At 48.9% G+C, this 21,848-nt stretch overlaps 1 protein-coding gene and 1 long non-coding RNA gene across 4 annotated transcripts in view; one reads left to right on the forward strand and one right to left on the reverse strand.

Moving 5' to 3' along the window:
* Positions 1 to 735: 735 nt before the first annotated feature.
* Positions 736 to 5,521, forward strand: LOC133259707 (uncharacterized). 2 transcript variants are annotated; one of them, XR_009740489.1, is made up of 5 exons: positions 736 to 1,115; positions 2,561 to 2,772; positions 4,096 to 4,158; positions 4,583 to 4,617; positions 5,273 to 5,521. It is a non-coding gene; the product is annotated as an uncharacterized LOC133259707 (long non-coding RNA). The 2 variants fall into 2 exon arrangements; XR_009740490.1 differs by lacking the exon at positions 736 to 1,115 and adding an exon at positions 1,122 to 1,647.
* Positions 5,522 to 6,455: 934 nt separating this feature from the next.
* TTI1 (TELO2 interacting protein 1) overlaps positions 6,456 to 21,848 on the reverse strand; it is a 41,618-nt gene continuing 26,225 nt past the window's right edge. For both annotated transcript variants that reach the window (XM_061437553.1, XM_061437554.1), the window contains 3 exons: positions 19,995 to 20,199; positions 19,616 to 19,703; positions 6,456 to 7,196 (listed from right to left, as the gene is read on the reverse strand). In XM_061437553.1, coding sequence (XP_061293537.1) covers positions 7,013 to 7,196; positions 19,616 to 19,703; positions 19,995 to 20,199 — 477 coding nt within the window. In that variant the 3' untranslated portion in view covers positions 6,456 to 7,012. The remainder of the gene's footprint in view (positions 7,197 to 19,615; positions 19,704 to 19,994; positions 20,200 to 21,848) is intronic.

The raw sequence follows: 21,848 nt of genomic DNA on the forward strand, positions 1-21,848 counted from the left end.
ACACCGAAACTTATGAGATATGGTCAAGTTGACCTCCAGAGAGCTTACTCCAATATACCTATTATATATATATATGTTCCCCTAGAGAAGGGACTGGTTACGCATTCCAGTGTTCTTGCCTGGAGAATTCCATGGAGAGAGGAGTGTGTGTGTATGTGTGTGTGTGTGTGTGTATATATATATATATATACCAACGTGGGTCTGAGTGAACTCCGGGAGTTGGTGATGGACAGGGAAGCCTGGCGTGCTGCGATTCATTGGGTCGCAAAGAGTCAGACACGACTGAGTGACTGATCTGATCTGATCTGATATATACATACAGATATTGGCCACGCTGCACAGCACGCAAGATCAGCATGTGGGATCTTAGTTCCCCAACCGGGGATCAAACCCATGTCCTCTGCACTGGAAGCAAGGAGTCTTACTAACTGGACTCTCAGGGAAACCCCAAGCTCGTGCCAACGTACATGCCTGTTTTCCCCACATACTTGCAACACGTTATTATCAAGTCCGTCACCATTTAGGAAGTGGAGCAATTTTAGAGACTGGTTCAAATCCTTCATCTAGCAGACAGGGAACTGAGGCCCTGGGGAGGAGGAGGGTCCACCCAAGGTCACCTGTAAACTGTGGCATGGTTAGATTCCCATTTCTGGCCTCTCTGGCCTCTTCTCGGGGGCTGGGCAGTGTCCCAGTGGGACGTGTGAGAGCACGAGGTGGGGTCTGTGAGGTAAGAAAGGATGTGAAAGTGGGGCGGAGGGGAAATGGGGTGTACCAAGGTCTGTGTCCACGGCATACCTCTGCCCTGGGGAACGTAACAGGTTTTAGTTCTTGTATATTTTTTGTTGGCTGTGCCATCCGGCACGTGGGATCTTAGTCCCCTGACCAGGGATTGAACCCACGCCCCTCTGCAACGGAAGGCAGATTTTAGACACCGGACCACCAGGGAATTCCCGTGTTTTATTTCTTGAAGAAACTTCTGACTCATCTCCGTTACTCCTTCCTGCTCCACCTCCCCCGCCCCCGCCATCTTTTCCCTTGGAAACGGCCTCAGAGATTCCGGAAGGTGCTTCCTTACTTCTGAGCCACCTGCGTGGGAGGAAGCTGAGGACGTGAAGGTCCTGACTGAGAGAGCAGGTTGAGACCCGGGAGCTGTTGTGCGAAAAGAATGGAGAATTTCCCAAGGAGGGAAAACAGAAGGGGGTGCTGGAGGCAGCTGGTCACCAGCGCTTTTTAACCCTTTCCTGCTGCACAGGCGGGCAGCCCAGAGAGATTTTCATAAACGGCTGGTGCTGATGGCTCTGAAGGGAGGTGGGCACCGCTCCCTCTGAGCCCTTGGCAGACAGGCTTTGTACTCTGGGTGAAAGTGTCGGAAAAAAAGGGAGAACAGCTCCTCATCTCGGAGAGGATTCCTCAGGGAAATCAGGCTGCTTTTCAAGCATAATTTGGAAAGCCACTGCCGCCTCCAAACTTCTGTGGGGAAGGGGGTGGGGGGTGGGGAGGGGAAGGCCATTTATAAAGCAATCGGTGCTTCCACAGAGGCAGCCATCACTCAGAGTTATTTTCTGAAATTTGGCCTCTCTTCCTTACTCTGGAGGCAAGGCAACACGGGCAACTCTGCTTCCAATCAAGGCCGACACAGAGGCTGGGGTGAGTCACACAAAGGGAGAGGAGCCCTGCCTTGCTCATCGCAGCCGGAGCTGCTTTTGGAAAATCACTCCCTGGGCTTCTGAACAAGGAGGGAGCCTCATCAGAGGTTCCATTCATCTCACTTCTTACTCTTAAACTTTAAAGCACATATTTATGTGCCTCGAGTTGCTCATGAACCACGGCGTGTCAAACAGTTTGGGGTTGATGGAAGAGGTACATTTTCTCATCCTGGGACTTTCAGAAACACAATTTCATTGCCAGGCTCTCTCCTTTCCAATTTCTCCTGCACGCTGCCACGAGATGAATATTCCTAAAACGCTGCTTTCAGCACATTACTCACCCATTCAAAAACCCTCCAAGGCCTCCCCTCTTGACCTCTTAAGGCTAGGATCCCCAGGTTGACAAGTCAAGGCCCTTCGTACATGTGGCCTCGGCCCCCACAACCTCCTCACACACCCCTTCCCTAGACAGCCAAGCCACCCTTGTCACCTATCACAGACACAGCCTGTCGACTTGGCCCCTTTCCACCCCGCATCTCTTTTCCTGGTAACGGAAATGCAGCACTTTCTTTTAGGGGAAACCAGTCCAGTTCCCTCTCCATATAGTTTGGTGAGCTGACCTGACACCTGCCTCCAGGCCTGCCTGTGAAAATGTAGATCAGGGCAAACTAAGGTCCCCAGGCAAAAAAAAAAAAAAAAAGGGCCCCTGTCCTATTTTGAGGGGCTCCTGAGCTAAGAATAGTGCTTACATGTGAAAAGGTTGTAAAAAATATCAAGGAAGAAGATGCCATAGAGCTGTGGTCCCCAGCCATGGAAGACAATTTTCCCATAGACCAAAGAGGAGGGAGTGGTTTGGGGATGATTCAAACGAATTGCATTTATTGTGTACTTTATTTCTATTATTATTCCATCAGCTCCACCTCAGATCATCAGGGATTAGATCCCAGAGGTTGGGAACCCCTGTCCTAGAGAACCTGTCTGCAAAGCCTAAAATATTTGCCAGCTGGCCCTTTACAGAAAAGTTTGTGGATACCTGCTTGGATGCACAGTGCTTGGTTTGGAGCGTGGCGACAGACGGGCTGAGCTGAGAACTGGAGCTGTCGGAAGGACGGGCACACTCTCCCAGGTTTGTTGAACCTATGTCTGGAGCTAGCGGTGGCCACCTCAGGCACTTAACAGAGAAGGCTGCCTGAGAAGGAAGGCCACACTGGGGGAAGTGGAATCAAAAGGCAGAGGCTGGCTGTGGAGCTGAAGCCAGCTAGGCCCATTGATCATGCGAGCCCAGACATTTCTTTGTAGCTGAAGCCAGTTTGAGTTGGGTCCCCTGCCAGCTGCAAGGGAAGGAGTTATGATTAGTACAGATATTGGCAGGTATGCCCAATGCCTTTGGGCATGTTATTACCTTGTCTGGAATGCCCTTTATCCTCTCTGCCTGTCTGCTTATCTTTTAGGATCTTATCTCCTCCTCTGCTGCGGTGCCCTGTAGTTCCTGGATAGTTCATTCAGAGACATAACCATCTACTTGCTCAGCTGTAAATGTCTTGGAGGAGTAGGTGTTGCATCCCTAACAAAGCCACGAGCAGTGGGGTTGGGAGATGGGGGAAGGACAGTGTGTTGTCCTGGGAGCCAGGCACTTACTCACCAGAGACACTATAGCATTTACTCCTCCTGAAGCAGCCGCCAAAAGAGGCAGTGGCAGCAGCTCCATTTTACTTATTTAAAATATTTATTTATTTGATTGCATCAGGTTTTCATTGCAGCACGTGGGATATTCATTGAAGTAAGCAGGCTTCTTTAGCTGTGGTGCGGGGGCTTAGTTGCCCCTTGGCATGTGGGATCTTAGTTCCCTGATCAGGGATGGAACCCACTCCCCCTGCATTGGAAGGTGGACTCTTAACCACTGGACCACCAGGGCAGTCCCAGCAGCTCCAGTTTAGAGATTTGAATATGAAGTAAAGTGACCCAATGAGGTCATGCCATTATGAAGAGGCAGAGTCAGAAATCAACCCCAGCTCTGATGAACTCCACATCCATGTTCTTTCCAGAGTATGGTGCCCCCCAACCCCGCCCCAACCGAGGGTCACATCTAACTCTTCTCAGGATCCCCTGGGTCCAGCTTTACACATCCCTGAATCCTCCATTTCCTGCAGATCAGAGCTCAAACATCTCAACCCCAACTGCAGGGCCTTTCAGCATCTGCCTATTCATTCCTCCCCTACCCCTGACTCCAGCCACACAGTCACTCAGGGTACTCAGGGTACACCCTGAATGAGAGGAGAAACCATCGCTGCACCAGAAATTTTAACAGGGGGAAACGATCGCTTTGCGAAGCGGACGTTAACAAGGACTAGATTGAGTCAGCAGGACAGGTTCAAAATTAAAGTTGCCTGAATATAATAATAACTGGAGAGGCACTCTAATTAGTTTTTTTTTTTTTTTTTTAATCAAGTTCAACAATCTGCCTGCAGGAATCTGAAAGAGACTCAGGATATCTTAACTCTTCGAGGAAGCGGTGGGTTTTCAGAACATCACGGAAATTCTCTCGTGCAGGTTATCCCCTGGAGGGCTTCCCCAGAGCACGAGCTTTCTAATATCATGGTACAGGGTGGGTGTGCATGTACCCCGACTCCTTGGCACACCATCTTGGCCTGCCATACCCTGGCACCTGGTGAAGGAAGGCAGGCTGCTTTAATCTCTCTGGGAGCCAGGTCATGCTCGACAAGTCACGCCACCTCTCTGACCTGTTTTTTCTCATTTGTCAGGACCTAGAGATTGAATTAGTCTATCACTCTGTCCCCAGCGGAATCGGGAACAATGCTCTGTGAATCCTTGGACAATCCCCTCAATTAGAGGGCATTTCCTCCCTTTGCCCAAAGGAAATCACTCCAGAATTTTCAAACTGGAAGAGAGTTAAGTGATTATCTCTCTCTTTTCAGGGCTTCTTAACTTGGAGTCCCTGTGGGGGTCACAGGTGAGGTATCTGAAATTGGACACAGAATTTTTTGAGGTCAGCTGAGCGGACCCAGCGGGAGGTGGAGCCTGCCGTGACTGCAGGCTCAGAGGATGCTGTACCCTCCAGGGAGTGACGGGAGGAGGAATGTTTTCAGGGGGTGATTCCTAGCGGAGTCTAGAATCGTCCAAGTTTAAGAGTTCTCCCTCCGGCCCATTCCATCCACTTTCCAGGTGGGATAACTGAGGCCCAAAGTTGTTGGCGGGGGCTGGGGGGTGGGGGGTGGGAGCTGATGACTCACTGACAGAGCCAGACCAGAAGCCAGCTGGGCATCCGCTGCCCTTGCACGGAGGCTCTGCAAGGCAAGGAGTGGGACCTCTCTGGAATGGGCTGGGGACCCTTGCTCCACGAGGTCCCCATGCCAGCTGTCTTCCGGTTGTTTTTTATTTTTAGAGCTTGGGGATTATCTGTGTCACTGGAGGAGTTATCTAGCTAGTGCCTCACCATGCATCTGCTGAGAAAGCATTCATCATTCCTGCACATGTGTCCTTCAGCACCTGTGTGTGTGTGTGTGTGTGCGGCTGTATACCTGAATTTACATAATCTGTGGGTTTTAAGTCTCCCAGCTATGAAAATCAAGTGTTTATCCTGCCTTTTCCACACAAACTCTCTCAAGGTTACCGCATGGTTGATGAAGGGATGCAAGGCTCTAGCTACAAGTCAGCTGGCATGGTGGGGCGGGAAGAGCACTGCTCTGCGGTCTGTAATGAATGACTAGGTCCAGGCGCGACCCACCAGTGGCTGCCAACATCACAAGAAGAGATCAGACATCATATACCTCCTGATGGAAGTGAGTGATACCACCCACAGAGGAGTGCTGCCAAAAAATAAAAACAAAAAAACCCTGATCTCTTGTTTTGCCTCATTTATAGGAAACACAGGTGACAAGAGGAGCCTGTGCAATGACCCCCCAGGGGATGTAATCAATAAATTCAGACTGTGGGAAGTGCTGTAGAATAAATGACTGTTTCCTTAACAAAAAACTTCCCAGGAAAAGAAAAGAGAGGTGGAGAATCTATAAATTAAGAGATTTATTAAGGAACATATCGACAATGGCAATGTATACACCTTATTTGCATCCTGATTCAAACACACTGGGAAAATCTGAACACTGACTGAATATAATATTAAAGGACCATTGTTAAACATTTTTTAATGCTATTCTGTGGGTTAGTCGCTCAGTCGTGTCCAAGTCTTTAGAACCCCATGGACTGCTGCCCCTCAGGCTCCTCTGTCCATGGAATTCTCCAGGCAAGAATACTGGAGTGGGTAGCCATTCCCTTCTCCAGGGCATCTTCCCAACTCAGGGATCGAACCAGGGTCTCCTGCATTGCAGACAGATTCTTTATCATCTGAGCCACCAGGGAAGCCCAATGTATTCTGGTTGTCCATTAAAAAAAAAACACAAAAAACAGTTTGGATATGACATCTGGGATTTGCTTCAAAATAATGCAGGGGCTGAATGGGGGCGTGGAGGTAACTGGGAAGGGGAGAGATGAAGCAGGGCTGGCCAAGTCCTGACTGGTGCAACTGCGTCATGGCCACGTGGCCGTCAGTAGACCATTATCCATGGTAGACAGTTGAAAAATACTTAAAAGGCATCCAAACAACTGTCAGGAGAGTTTGCCTCTAGAGAGGGAAACTAGATGTCTGGTGAATGAGGATGGGGAGAATGACTTCTCAGTGTTTTGTACCACTTGGATTTTATACCATGAGTCTGTTATCCCTTTACAAACATAAACTCATTTTTAAAAAGTCACCCAATTTAAATAACAAACTTCAAAGTGAGGTCTTGATCATACTTTTCATTCAAGAAGTGCCTTTATTTCATTTCCTTCCAAAGAACAGGGGAGGTTCCATCTCCTTATTTGAGGAGAGGGAGGTGTGTGAGTTGGTGCTGCCGGCCAGTGACCGGAAAACTCGTGGATGGGTGTCGCTTCCACGTGGCCCCTGAGCGCTCACAGGACACACACAATGCACAGGCCTCTGCCCCACATGTCCCCAAGCTCCCAGGTATGGGTGTGTGTGTGGGGTGGCCTGTGAGGCAGCTGGGGCCGCAGAGGTGGTAAGCTAAGGAGTTAAGCCCTTAGAGCTGCCAGACAATGTCATTTGAAAACACCAGGTATGAAATATAAATAACAGTCGGCTGCTTTCCTTCAATCCAATTTCTGAGCAGTTGTGTGATCGATCAATTTATAAATCGATCGGCTGTCTAATCCACCTTGGCAGTCTTCTCCGCTGCCACCACCGCCGCCCTCACCAGGGTGGGGTCGGCCCCACGACCTCGTCCTCCTCGGCAGGGGAGGGAAGGGACCTCCTCTGGCATCCACCTGCCCACCCGGGAAGGGGAGGGGTGTCACTGCAGCTCCGGGAGCAGGAGGAGCACGTTGGCTGAGTAGGGGTTCTGCTGCCTGGTGGCCCCCCGCAGCTGCACAGGGTGGAGGCTGGGGTGGGGAGGCGTGAACTCCTCCGGGCAGTAAAGTTCGTTCAGGAGGAACCAGGTAGAGTCTGGGTCGACCTTCATCAGGTGGAGGAAAACGCTGTGGAGAGATGGAAAAGGAGTGTGGGGGCATGGGGTGGGGGGTGGCTGCTGGGCTCCCCGCACCCCCAGAGGCTCTATACTGGGCTATTTGTGAAAACAACTGATAACCACATCACTTCAAACAGCAGAACAAAACCCGCTTTAGTTCTGAAAACCATTATGATGGTCCCATAGATGGTCTCCTTCTAACAGAAAGAGAGGTAAAGAGTTTCATTTCCGTTGACAGAAAAAGAAGGAAAGTAATTAGTCTGAGCGGAACCATATTGACATCAAACAAGCTCTTGGCTAAGAAAGTGGTTAAATTCTTGGCTACAAAGCAGTTTTTAGAAGGAAGGAAATGGATAGGGCCCACCTCCATTACACGGTCCTCTCTGCTCACGGGACCAGTCGGGGGCAGGGACTCCCTGTCCTGCTTGGGGACCTGGGCAACCCTCAACTCGTGGGCCTCAGGTCCTTATCTCTTCCCTCCGGCAAGCTGATGAACTCAGTAGTCGAGGCCTCTGAGAGCCATGGAATTTCGGTGGTCTGGATTCACCCACAAAGAGATCTGATCCAGTTGTTCTCCCGTGGCAGGATCGGCTAAGCCCTGCCCTGAGACCTTTAGCAGACACCAAGTACTGGTCACGAACATACAACACAAACACAGCAGAAGGGCCCAGGCTACCCAGCGCCAGACACCCACCACAGGTGAGGTTCTTTATCTTGGTCTGAATTGTGGGGTCACAACCCTTGCCTCTTATCTGCTCACATTTCATTTCTAAACAATGCCCGGGGCCATGGCACTGGGCAACCCAGGTGTAAACTTCTTACGCTCGGCTGACTCAGCGATGCAGAGTCTGGCTTTTCAGTCTCAGGAAGGGTGAGGCCCTCCCCTAGCTGGGTGGCTCTCTTGCAGCCATCGTGCCCATCTCACACCTGGCCCACCTGCACAGAGAGGGCGGCCTTCCCGACCACCTTGCCTAGGTGCTTGCTCCGACTTTTCCTTCTCAGGACACTCTTTCCAGCATTTGTCAACGGCCTATTGACTGACCATCTCCCTTCCTTATAGCACAAGCCCCTGAGGCCAGGGATGCCTGTTTGGTTCACTGATGTATCTTGGGTGTTTGGTGTCCACACGGTAAGCACTCAACCAACATTTGATTGAACAGGTTTCATGTTTAATAAGGAAGGGATTTATCACGCTGCCCACTAACGACTTCAGATGGCATCCCTCGCTGAAATAGTTGTTGTTCAATCGTTAACTCATGTCTGACTCTTTGCAACCCCATGGACTGCAGCATGCCAGGGCTCCCTGTCCCTCACCATCTCCCATAGTTTGTCCAAGTTCCTGTTCATTGCATTGGTGATGTCATCCAGCCGTCTCATCCTCTGATGCCCTGTTCTCCTTTTGCCCTCAATCTTTTTCAGCACTGGGGTTTTTTACAATCAGTTGGCTGTTTGCATCAGGTGACCAAAATATTAGAGCTGAAATAGTGATATTCTGTAAAATGACCTAAAGAAGAGGTGAATGGCTCACCACTAAGGAAGGATCCACGGATGTCACTAACGGTAGTCACGTTACCACAGACGTCACTAGCTGCGTGACTTATCTTCATCTCAGGTTCCTCATTTCTGAAAACGGGAGATAACACTTCACCCAGGGCTCTGCTGGGGTTTAATTGGGAAAACACAGATCCGGCCCTACACAGGGCTGCCCTCATGGGATCCCTGTCTACCAGCTAACAGTGGACAGAATCTATCTGATGGATCATGTTTGATTCTTGATGACCATTCTGAGGAGCCTCTCCCCTACTACTGGGTGTCGGATAGGAACTTAAACAGTTGTGGCGTGCCTGCTTGGTCATGTCCAAAACGGTTGCTAACTGGCGCTAAATTCTGGCTTTTAATTTTGTTAATCTGAAAAGCCTGTGCCCTTGGGGGACGGGATTCAGGTTTTACTTCAGTGGAGCCAGTTGTGCTTCCTTCCTTGGGTATAACAGATGTGGGCTCAGGTGGCCAGGGAGGCAGGTGGAGGGGGCACTTTGATTTTCTGACCTGTCTAGTGCCTGAAGTTTTCTTTACTCAGGATAATCTTGAGTTTATAACCTCAGCGGTGGCTCCTGGAGAAGTGATTAGAATATTCTAATGCATTGTTTCCACTTCACCGCAGAAAGGAGATGGGGCCTGCGTAGGAGACAATTTTTGTTTAAAAACAAAAATATCTTTGATAATTAGAGTGGCGAGGGAAGTGATGAAAAAATGCACCAAAACTGGGAAGCAGATTTCTATTTACACGTGACACAGTTGACAGTTTTCCCTGGTGCCAAAGGCTGTTAGAATGCAAATGATTTCATTTGATTTTTTTTTTTCTCCTCCTTCAAGAACTGGAACAATTCTTCAAGCGATAGCATGGGTGCACACTCTCAACTTCAAGGAGTATTTTGATCTGGGCGACACCCAGCCAAGTGGTGCTGCAGCCCAGTTCAGTCACCGCTCTGTTCTGCAAAGCTGAAGTTCATTTTCGGCATCCCTTTTTAACTTGCTAAATTCGGGTGTTATATTCGTTGGCAGGAAAGGAAAAGGAAGGAAACCACTCTCTCTGCCCTTCGAGAACCCTAAATAAGACACTAACGGGGAAGCAAAGGAAAAATCACGTGCAAAGTTCATCTTCTTCTAGAAGCCAGGGCCAAACTCTTGGAAGAATTGTTTTGGGTCTCATTCTTGAGCTCCTAAAGTGACAGAATCCCCAGAATGGCAGGTTGGCAATGCTGGTTTCTTCTCTCTGCGTCTGGAAGCAAATTATTTTGCCTCTGTGAACCTGTTTTCCTTTTTCTCCAAAGGAAAATAATCACACTGGCCCCACCCTCCTCACAGGTTTGTTCGGAGGCTCTAAGGAGATGAGGTGCAGGAAAACACTTTGAAGTGTATGATGAAAACAACTGTTCCTTCCAGAAAGAGTGTGTGTGTCTCAGGAATAATTATCACTACCAACCCCAGCAGGACTGCCACACCATGGAAAATTCTCAGATGCTCTGAAAAGGGCAGAACATTTGTCTTTTGCTTCAGTCATAATTTCCTTCATATTGACTTGGTAGGGGTCCCAATTCTCAGCCACTGGGGTTGTAATTTTGCCCATTATTTTCAGGAAGAAATGAATGCACTGTTCTTTGCCCTCCATGTGCCTGAGGTCGCGAGCAATTACTGTGCCGTTCAACTGTGCCAGGTGCCTGGTAGGCAGAGCTGTGCTCTTTGCTTGGCAAAAGACATGCGACCTGCTGAACTCTAAACACTGACAAATTCTGAACCCAAACCCTTGCTCACTCTGAGGCCCTGGGAGCTGAGCCTGAGACCCAGGTGGTGTTGTCTGACTACTCAGAGGCCCAGCTTTGCTCCAACCTCTAGGATCACCCTGTCCCAGGCCAGGTTCCTGGCCTTTTTGGGGAGACGGGCACCCAGACAGGGAAAGGCAGAAAGCCAAAGACCCTGAAAGCATCCTTTTGCATAATCGAAAGATGAAATACAAAGAGGAGACCTCAGCTTTGAATTGATTGGAGTAACTGCCTGGAAAATGTTCCCAATACATCTTGAGACATGGCCGGGATGGCTGGTGAACACGCCAAATGGCCAACTCCATCTTTTTTCAAGCCCAAAGAAAAATACTTTAAAAATATATATATATGTACACCATTTAACTCCTGCACAAAAATTTCTTTCTCTTTCCCCCAGGCCCAAATCGGTGGCTCCAGGGAGCACAGTTATCAAGAGATTATCTGGTCCCCAGAGTTCTGGGAGGCACTCAGCTGGGCTTCCTGCCTCCAAGTGTCCTGAGGCAAGTGATTATCTCTCAATAACCTGTAGGGCCGTGTAGCTTAAATGATAACTTGACTTTAAAAAATTTAGAACTCGCCGTTAGGCAGTTTCTAAGCAACCTCTGTTTCCATGGCAAAGAAGCCTGGTGTTTATACTGATTTTTCACTTAAAATGCGGTTTTATTGAATTTCACTTCATGCAGGCAGCCATTTCCCTGCACTTCAGCCCTATCTACAGTTGACGGGTATCAGTAAGTACCTAATAAACTCCAGACACCAAACCAACAGAAGCGACTCATTCCTTTACGATCAATATCAGGTGCTCTGAGTGACAAAGCCAGGGGTGAGGGCGCCTGGGGGGCTGGGAAACGTGCTGCTGGAATCTGATTGGCTGGGTCTGGTCCCATCCCTGTGTGGTTCACCAAATGTTTACTGGCACCTGGTCCAGCGCAGGGAGCTGTGTCAGGTGTGTGTGGGACACAAAGATGGGTGGACGAAGGCTCTGGCCTCAGGGCTCCCTGTCTGGTGGGGGAGGACAGACGGACCACAGACACCCACAGTGTGACATGAAGAGGGCCAGGCTCAGGTCACGGCTGGGCCGGAGCCGGGGAAGGACTCCTGAGGTGGGGACTCACAAGTCTTTCCTGGACATCAGTGAGATTGCTTCTAAGCCCCTTCCAGCTCCAACATGCCCCAGAAGTTCTCAAATCTGGGGGCTGAGTCCTGGGCCTGTCCATCCCAAGTGGGGCAGAACCAAAAAGACACCCTTCTGCTGAAGACGCGAATATTATGGAGTGTGTCCTCACCATCTCGTGCTAGACCGCGCTGGCTTCAAGGGGAATTCTAGAAAACCGCCGGCCAATCGAGGCTCGGCAAAGCTAAATAAACCGTAACTGAAATTCAGTGCTCCCAGTTCTCCTGGGTGACAGGCTATTCTTTCTCTGTCAATTACTTGCTTGAGGGATCTGCTGCTCCTTGTCTCCTTCTGGATTTATAAAATGCTCTCATGAGCTGTCTGCATAAATGCCAGTGGTAAAGAACTTGTGGCTCTGAGAGGTTTATTTATTTATTTATTTGGAGCACTGAAAGAAGTTACTCAGGGCGTCTCCTTAGGGACACGACACAGGCTGTCTCAATGTGGGTGCAACTAAAGGCAACTGGAGGATAAACTCACTTGTTGGAAAGCAAGCACTGCAAAGTGATTTTGGCTTCCCTGTGGTTCCCTTTCTGGCAGAACAGCCGCCACATTCTTCTTTTCTCCGGCCACCTCCTCTCCCATGATCTGTACCTGCTGACTCAGTACATGCTGACGCTACAAATGAGGCTGTGCGTTTCCTTTTAAATAAACGGATGCTAAGGGTATCCACGTGTTGGAGTCAGCAAAGCAGTGGGGCGATGCTTCCATACTCGGTAATTTACTCTAATGGGTCTCGCTTCATTGGTTAACCAGTATTTCAAGCCTGTCCTTTCTTGCTATTCAATTTAGCTATCTTCCCCTGCACAGAGGCCGTTTTTTTGTTTCTAAATGTTGGAAATGGAGGATTATGACTTGGAGCAACGATTTACTCTCCAAATAAATACCACCAATTGCCTTTGCAGCTATACATACTCGTTCGACTTAACTATATTTACCTGTTCACAGCCATTCATCTATCGATCGCCAACCCGCACACTCATGCAGAGCCCGGTATTAAAAACATTTTTAAATGCAACCGGGATAGGAATTAAAACCATAAACACTAGTGAAAGCTTACGATGCTAATGCAGTCCCTAAAGTATCACAAGACAGAGTATCATAGTTGCAGTGGAATGACTCCATGGCTTTGTGCATATTTAAAAAGATATGGCACTGAGAGGCCCAATCTGTTACCGACAATTCAAAAATAAGCCAGAGCCGAGAAGGGTTTAAATCCCACTGGGGCCGGATTTAAAAGCAGTCCTTCCCATCTGGCCAGCTCTTCCGGCTCCAGGCCCCACTGACAGCCCTGATCCCATGATGGCAACGCTGCTGGGCATGGATCTCAAAGTGGCCCTGCCCGTCTGTACTTTCCGGCTGCATGCCAAGTTTCCTGGCCCTCCCTGGAAGATTCACACCCTTGCAGAAAAAGACATCTTCCTGGTAGCCTACCTGTTTTGCACCCCCTTTCCTGCCACCCTCAAACTCTTTTCCTGAACCCACGCTTGGGCACCAAGCCAGCAGCCTCCACTGATGGAGCTGTAAGAAACAGCTCTAGGAAATACTTCTGTATTTACTGCAAGGATGTTAGGAGTCATCAGTCACAAAGGTACCTAGTGTTCTTTTAAGATGACCCAGGGGGTGCATTTTCTCAGGGTTTAGTACCAAGGGGATTCCAGAGGGCTGCCTTCTAAAAGCTTTCTGTTCTGACTTCAGTGATGACTGGAAGTCGCACAGCAGGCATGTCTCCCTCTCTGCCTCCTGTGTTAGGAAGCCCAGAGCCTGCTGCAGGCTCATCTCTAGCACAGGTGAAGAGCTCCAAGTCTGTGTTTTACAAATGAACCTCAGCCCTGGCTTCACTTTGTTTCCCCTCTTCTTATTTTTCCTTTAAAAAATGTCTTCAGTTCTTATTTACCTTGTTGCATACACTTCAGTTTGTAAGATACTCAAGGTCTTTTTTGGAATAAGGAAGAAGTTTAAATAATGATAATGATTGACTTTTTACTTTGGGCTGACATTTTGTGCTATAGACTAATATACATGACTTTGCTAAATCTTTGTAATAATTTTATCATGCAGAAAAAAAAAGATATGCTTATTCTAGTCTTGTAGATGAGGAAACTGAGACTTCCAGAAGGAAATTAATTTGCCCAAGGTGATACCACTGCTAAGCAGTCATGTGAGGCCAACTCTACCGTGGTCTTTACCTTTGAACTCTCAGCACAGTATCTGGCGAATAAGAGACTCTAAAGCATCTTTTGAATAAATACATATATAATAAGACAATTGAGGCCATGTCCCTGGCTACTTCACTAAGCACTGAGATTGTCAACATTCATTCCTGCTTCTTAGGTGTTCAAGACAGACCTCAGACCCTGCAAAGGGATGAAATGACCACTCTGTAGTCGGCCAAGGCTTCTGATATCTGAAATCTACTTGGTGCAGGCTGTCCAGCTACCAGGCTCGATCTCCCATCATGAGCATCATGGTTCCCGACCCAGTACGGCACATATAAGTGTGCATGCAGGCCCCACACTGGGCTTTACCACTGGGTGGTAGAATGGATGACCCTGGCAGATTATCAGTCATGTGACAACACCGAGAAAGCAGGGGAAGGATTGGTAGCATTTGATTTAATTGGTGGCACAGAGGTCCCTGCCTTCTGATCTGAAACCCAGCAACCCACTTCGTTTGTAATTTGCATGGCAGATGTCTCTTATCTCTGACACCAGGAAATCATGCCTATATCCACACAGTGAACAGCCTCAGATCTGAGTGCATTTTTAGAACAATGAGACTTGAAAAGCAGCAGTGCCTGCCAAAAGATGGATAATAGGAAAGCTAACTACTGGGTCTGGATTTGTCCACCATTAATCAAATATCAAAAGGGAAAATATTAGGAGTGCCCTCATTTCCATGCTGGGTGTAGTCTGAGGGGGAAACAGCTCGGCAGCCCAAGCTCAAACACATTGCCCACACCATTTAAGGGGGTGAGCTGCTAATTTCAAGCTCAGCTGAACTAACGGATCACCTCTGTGGCTGCTGATCCATTCAAATATAATAAGCCCACATGTGGGTAAAGAGGAGCTGGGGCTCTGACGGGGATGAAATGAACAAGCCTCTGCCAGTCTGAGTTCGTCCAGGGTTTGAGGCAGTGGCTGCATCTTTGATGGGTGAGATCCTACTGCTAGAAAGAATGCAGGGAAGTCAGTCAGTAAATGAGCATTCAAACTTGGTCCTGGCTGCTCAAGCAAAAGTGGTAAGGGAAAGGTTTAACAACTGACATGAAAAAGACCTTTCAGGGACTTCCCTGAGGCCCAGTGGTTAAGACTCTGCACTTCCCCTGCGGTGGGCACAGGTTCTGTCCCCAGTTCAGGAACCAAGATCCCGCGTGCTTCGAGGTGCAGTCAAGATAAGTACATAAGATTTAAGAAAAAGATCCTTCTGAGGTGAATACCCCGTTTCAGATTTCAGTCAAGATGAAGCAGGCTTCCAACAAAAATACCATGCCCAAGGGTATACATGTATGTGTAACAAATGCAAAACATATCATATATTTGGCAAATTATATATCTCCCCACATGGATGATTCCCTGGTGTCTCAGATGGTAAAGAGTCTGCCTATAATACAGGAGACCTTGGTTTGATCCCTGGGTCAGGAAGATCCCCTGGAGAAGGCAATGGCTACCCACTCCAGTATTCTTGCCTGGAGAATTCCATTGACAGAGGAGCCTGGTAGGCTACAGTCTATGGGGTCACAGAAGAGTCAGACATGATTGAGCGATTAACGTTTTCCACACAGGTGTGCACATACAAACAAATGTTAACTCCAGAATGGGAGCACCATGAGGGCACAGGCCTTCTCTCTCCTGCTCCCCTCTAGTTTTCATGCCTGGAACAGTGCCAGGCACGGAGTAGCTACTCAGTCAATCAGCAGCATGAATGATTGCCGAGTGGAGTCTTACACACTAATGCTAAGCATTGGCGTGACATGTCGGGAGGAAGCTGTTATCACCAAATCCGGTTTACAGGGAAAGGAGATGAGGGGCAAGGAAACGAAGCCACCTGCTCAAGGTCGCAGAGCTAGGAAGATGTGAACCTGGGTTTGCCTGCGTCCAGGACTGCAGCCCCGGGCCTGTCTACACAATGTCCAGGAGAGGTAGATGGGGGAGGCTCTCTCCCTTTCCCACCACACGCATCAAGAACCACAGCATCCCACACCTGCCCAACCAGGAGGTGTACCAGCTGGTCACTAACTGCTGGCACCTTGCACCCCCACCTGGCACCTCAGGGTGACAGGTGGAGTTAGGACTGTGGGGGTGGAAACTGGGTGGCCTGAAAGCATTGTCCCTCCCTTGCTGGGCATGGGCTTCCAAGTTTGAAAAAACAGATATTGCCCAGTTCTAGTTCTGTTTAGCCTGAGGGTGGGAGACTGACTGGATGATGTATGCAAAAGACAGGGAACCTCAGAGGCTGCTCGGAGAGAGGCCTGAGGAGTGTGGTTTTAATGGAGCTGAACTGAACCAGGTTGAGAGCATGTACTGATTGGAAGGAAAAACACAGGAATTTGGGGGAATGCGTGCTCATCTCAGATTCCTTTCATGTAGGAGAAGGAAAAGCTCCGTGGCCAGAAAGGCACAGAACCGTGGAGGCCCACTGCATGCCGGGAGGTGCCTCAAAGGCCACTGGGGCCACTGGGGAATTGATGTCAGTTAAGTTCTCCAAGGCTGAGACGGGGGCGTGGCTGAGAGAACGTGTTACTCTGTACTCCAGTGCTTATTCTCAGGGACTGGGCCTTATTTATAGCTCCTGACATGCTGACCCCTCCTCCCACACCCCAAACATGGTTTTCTCATTTGTTACCCACTGAAATCACTTAACTAGGTGAACTCTGGGAGAGTTGGTATTTTCTCTTGCACAGCCAGTTAACAGTGACACCTGGTGGTAACAAACAGCAAGATTATACCCCTACTCCTACCACCCACCCCCATGCCCCCCATCCCGCCCCCCTCCCCCCAACCAAGCTGCAAGATTTATGTTCCTCCTTACAAGGCACATTCGCTAGATAAAAGCATTAAACTGGAATGGCATCTCCGTTCTTAGCATTTATGGCCTTGGTTATATCAACCACCCCCTGATCAATTTCCATTTCTAGAGTTTACAGCCAGGATGTAAAGGCCTGCCACAAAGGCTATATTTAATATGACAAATTAAAAAAGCAAACACAGGCTTGGTCATTCTTTGGAGCCAGGAGGAGCAAACAGGAGGAAGGAAAAATCCAACCGTGAATACATGCAAAGGGGAACTCGCCTCGAGCTGCTGAGTCTGCCTCCATCCCCACATGAGGCAGGCCACCCTGCCGAGGTCTCACCGAACCCCCACCTGCCAGACCTACAGACACAGCTGCTCCTCCATCTCCTTTCTGCGTTGGGGTGGGGGTGGGCTCAGAGCAGCCACCTGCCCTCCCAGGTATCCTCACCAGCCCTACCACAGCCCAGCCAGTCACCTGCCCGGTGCCAGGAAGTCACTGCCCTGGAGGGAGCTGGGGCGTCTCTGAACGGCTCTACTCTGTACTAGTTCTCTTGAATACGGAGCTGAGACTGGAGTTTTTGTAACCCTCTGGTTACAGAACTCCCTTATGGGCGCTGGCAAAGAACACACCACCTTTACTTCTCCCCCAAGTGGGTAGGGGTGTCACTGACAGTTGTTGGGGCGGAACACTGAGGGGCAGGAGTGGAAGCAGGGGGCTGGGGTGAGGCTTCTGCAGGGGATCGTAAAGAGATGAGGGTGCCTGGCCTGGCAGCTTGGAGGTAAGGAGAAGCAGACAGTGTTAAGAGAGATATCGCAAGTTAGATAGACAGGCTTCACTTCTGGAACGGATGCGGCGTGTGAAGGAAAGAGGAGAATTAAGGACAAACAACAGGATGGATGTGCGGCCATTTGCTGAGCTGGGGCCTGTGTCTCACTCAGGGGACCTCGTTCGTTAGTCCCTGGAGGTCTGACTGCTTTCATACTCACTGGCCCACCCTTCTCCCTGCTTTGCTCTGCAATCAGACTCACAAAGGGACCAGGTTGCCTATTGTCTCACGCTTCTTCTCCCATTTAGAGAGCTTATTAATTTCTGAATCAAGATGCCAAATCAGCTCCGGATCAAGGACAACACAGGTATTTTTTTCCCCTGACTTCAAAGTAAGTTTGCAGATGATGCGTTCGTGAAGCAATCAACCTTGTACTTCCTCCCCGCCTGGCCCGCCCGGCAGAAGGAGGTCATCTGACTCAACCCTGAGTGGAATGCGGTGGAGCAAACAACAGGCACCTCGATCAGGCTGGCAGCAACCTCCTCCTTCCCCACCCGCCTCCTCCTGAGGCACCTGGAATTCCAACTCAAGAGTCAGCAAGGTCCAGTTTGGGTTTGATTGCTTTCAGTGGCAAAAAAAAAAAAAAAAAATTAGAAATGAAAAGATAATGAATTGTGAATATTAGCCTGTTTGATGGGTCTGAATTGGAAGGACAGCTATGGGGAGGGTGGAGGAAAAGTAGAATGAGATGGGAGATGAGAAAAACCAGACCTTTCAGACTCTCGATTGTAGCAGACACCCAGAAGAATCTGCTTCCAGATGGATCCATCATGTTCGTGAGTTGTACTTTAAATCAGAGCACAATTAGCTTCAGGGACTCTGCCTGGGGGAGGACGATTTTCATCTTTAAGGAACGAGAATGTCTGGGGACAAGAAGCTGGTTGAGATGCGCCCCTGCGCTCGAGAAACCATGACTGATTCTGGGCCTAGAGGATGTGACAGGAAAGGGACAGAAAGAAAAAAGGGAACTGGGGAAATCAAGAGCAGAAAACTGGAAAGGATAATAAATCAATTCGAAGAGATATTTCCATCACTCCCAGAGAGTGCAAGGTTTATAAGGGAGCAAGTGGGCTTTCCTCACTCACAGACAGAGAGCAGCCTTCCAGCCCTTCAGGGAGTGAGGCGACACTGAGCCCACCAAGGAAGATTAGGGGCACATTTCCAGAAACTGATGGAGTGGGAGGGGCTGTTTCTTTGCCTGGGGAGGTGGAACTGTAAGGCCCAGGGCAGAAGGCAGTGCCAGGCAGACCGGCCAGCTTTCACCTCCGCTGCAGACATCCAAAGATGGCAGTTCCAGGGCGCAGGCTGCTGCCGGCTAGAAGGAGGGCTCGGGAGAGGAGGGTCAGGGTGCACTGTGGGTCTCAAGTCGGGGGAAGGCTGCTGTGCTCAGTTTTAGCTTTTGCTGAATATTCCTTAGGACTCTTGGAACCAGACATAGGTTCTTCTGTTGAAGGCAGTAGAGCTATTCTTCAATAAGCAAATCTTTCAGAAATGAGAATCACATAATTTCAGAGTTGAAAAGGCCCTTTAAATCATTAGTCTAGGGGTTTTGAATAATTCTTGGTTCACAGATTCCTATTATATATCAGATGAATGATGTAGACTCCATCTAGAGAAAGACATGTACGTGTCTGCTTGCACACACACACACACAATGCTGCATACGATTTGTGAGGGTCTGTGGCACCTGAAGACCATTAAGACATTCTGTGGAGCCAAGGTTTGGTAGATCAATAACCCAATGCTTTTGCTTTGCGAGTGGGGGAGCTGAGAGAGAGGTGCCAGGGTCACCAGGGAGGAGAGCTAGAAGCCAATCACCCTCTGCCTGCTCCCCTCCAGGACACTGTCTTTATGCTTCTGGCCCCTTTGGAACTGTTGCTGATGCTGCAGCAGAGGAAAAGGTTACTTTCAAAGAGAAAGGCGTCTAGTCAAAATGCCATCTCTGGATGTTGGCACAGTTAAAGAACCCATCTTAACCTGGCGAGGAGAGAGAGAAGAGAAAGGAGCAGAGATGCCTCCACTCTGCTCACCATTAGCAAATCATCCATAATTTAGGACAAACGTAAAAGAGATGCGGGTGATCAAGCAGACGTACCTCCTGGCCGCCTCTTGTAATTTCACGGGCTGTTTGGCACTGAGGTAAATCAAGCAGGCATCCGCCACTTTATTCAGGTCACCCTCACCTGCAGAGAGGAAAAACAAAACAAGCGTTGGCCCTCAGACTTCATCAGGGATGAGCAGTAACCCACTGCTGTTGCATGAAACTGGAACAGCTCGGCAAGATGCATGGGCTCTATACTCCATCCCCAAGTCAAAAAACACAGCAAGGTAAACGGATAAATGAGGCCAAAGTGAGATGGAAGGATGTGCACAGGAAGGGAGATGAGGGGAGCAGGGCCAAGTAAAGAGGGCAACAGAGCGGGTGAGACAGAGAGGATGGGGTGTGGGTCCAGGCGAAACGGGCTGGTACCTACCGAGGTCCAGTCTCTCACAGAGGGGGCCCAGGCCCTGTAAGACGGCCAGCTGCAACTTGAAGGCCAGCGTGTGGGAGTAAACTGGTCCAGCTCTGGCACTGACGGGAGCCTGGCTGACTAAAGAGCCAGCCAGCTTTGGCAAGACATCTTTGCAGAACCGGCTCCTTAGAAAATCGCCACACTTGCCTCCCAGGGTACGCAAAACCTGCGGAAACAGTCCCTAATCCGGTGACTGAACATCGCTAAGGCAGCAAGAGCGTTTAAGAGAATGTTTGGTAATTCAATTTCATCTCAGTCTCTGCTTGGAAAAAAAAAATAGAATTATTGCTGTTAATTCCTTGCCCACGGTTTGTGATTCTGACAGTTATGAATTCGGAGGTCTCTGTTCCCGAGGCATGGCTGCTTCTATCCATAAATACAGATTACGTGGAGAATAATTCAAAGGAATCTTGGGTTGGATGAATAATATGGTTAATACCTGGATTTTCCTTCCTTTTTTGTTAAAAAAAAAAACCAAGAGCTTAAAGCAGTTCACATAGATCATCTCTCGAATCTTCCTAACAGCCCTTGAAGGAAAGACTTGTGCTTTTTAACTCTGAAAGAGTTGGCTGAACACACACAAACAGGCCCAGGAGCCCAGGCCCAGCTCAGCTGCTGCCATGTGCAGGTGTCGAGAGGGCAGTGACTGGCCGAGGTCCTTGGCTGGGTCTGGGCAGGGACCCTGGTGGGCAGAGCTGAGTCAGAGTTCCTTCTGTTCCGTGGCACAATCTCTTATGTACATCATCCTCATTCCAACTTTCACAACAGGCAGTCTCTTTGCATGTCTCGTTTTAAACTTTCTCTAGCAGAACATATTGAAACGTTTTGCCCCACTGCACAGGACTGAGTGTACAGGATAATAAGAATTTCTTTAAAAATTGGTAAGCAAGGCATATCCAGCACAGAGAGCATTTGCTGACTTTGTAGAGAACGAGGCACTTATTTCAGCGCCCTCAGCTGGGCTGCACAAGGCCTGACGGAGCTCAAGGGTCACCAATGGGTCTGGCAGTGGGAAAGCAGCCTCAGTTACAGTGCATACACCTTTATATTTTTTTCCACACTTGCTGTCATTTCAGATAACCTATTAATTTTCTTAAAGGAAACAGCACAGCTGAGTACAATTTGAGCAAGACCTCCTTCCTCCTCCCTTCCCCTAACTTCTCTTCTTCCCTCTCTCTCTCTCTCCCCACCCCGCCCCACCACCAACACATCTGTGTGTCACCTTGCACATTTTGCTTTTGAAAATACATTAACAATTTTGTATGTTATCAATGTAAGCTTGCATTTTGGTCCAGTATATGTTAAAGAATCTTACAGAAACACAATATACTTCTGCCAAGTATATCAGCTGCATCCCTGGCTTCATTTTATATCCCTACACATCTTTTTTTCTTTGCCTTATCTTGCTCACTCACTTCTAATTTATGTTAGCTTGCCATGGTAAATGTATCTCTGTAAGCTGCCTTAAGTGCTTTTTAGAACAAGGAAGGATATAAATAAATAAGCCAAAATATGTGTGCTAACATAAGCCAAACTAACTCAGGGAGAATAATACCATGCATACACAGAGGGCTTTTACCTTTTTGAAGCATTTCATCAAATAGTCCCATTTTATCCTTGACAACAACTATGAGAAAGGTGGGCTGGGTGGCCGCAAGCTTTGTCCAGAGCTGCTCAGCTGGACAGAGGATGCCCACTGCTAGACTGCAGACCCTCGGCCTCTTCACCTTGACTCTTTGTGCCATGCACAGAGGTGGGCATGAGCTCACAGACTCAGGTCCTATCACTGACTATCTGGGTCTTTACTGCTGTGTG

Source organism: Bos javanicus, chromosome 13, assembly GCF_032452875.1.
Source record: "Bos javanicus breed banteng chromosome 13, ARS-OSU_banteng_1.0, whole genome shotgun sequence".
Classification (NCBI taxonomy): Eukaryota; Metazoa; Chordata; class Mammalia; order Artiodactyla; family Bovidae; genus Bos; species Bos javanicus.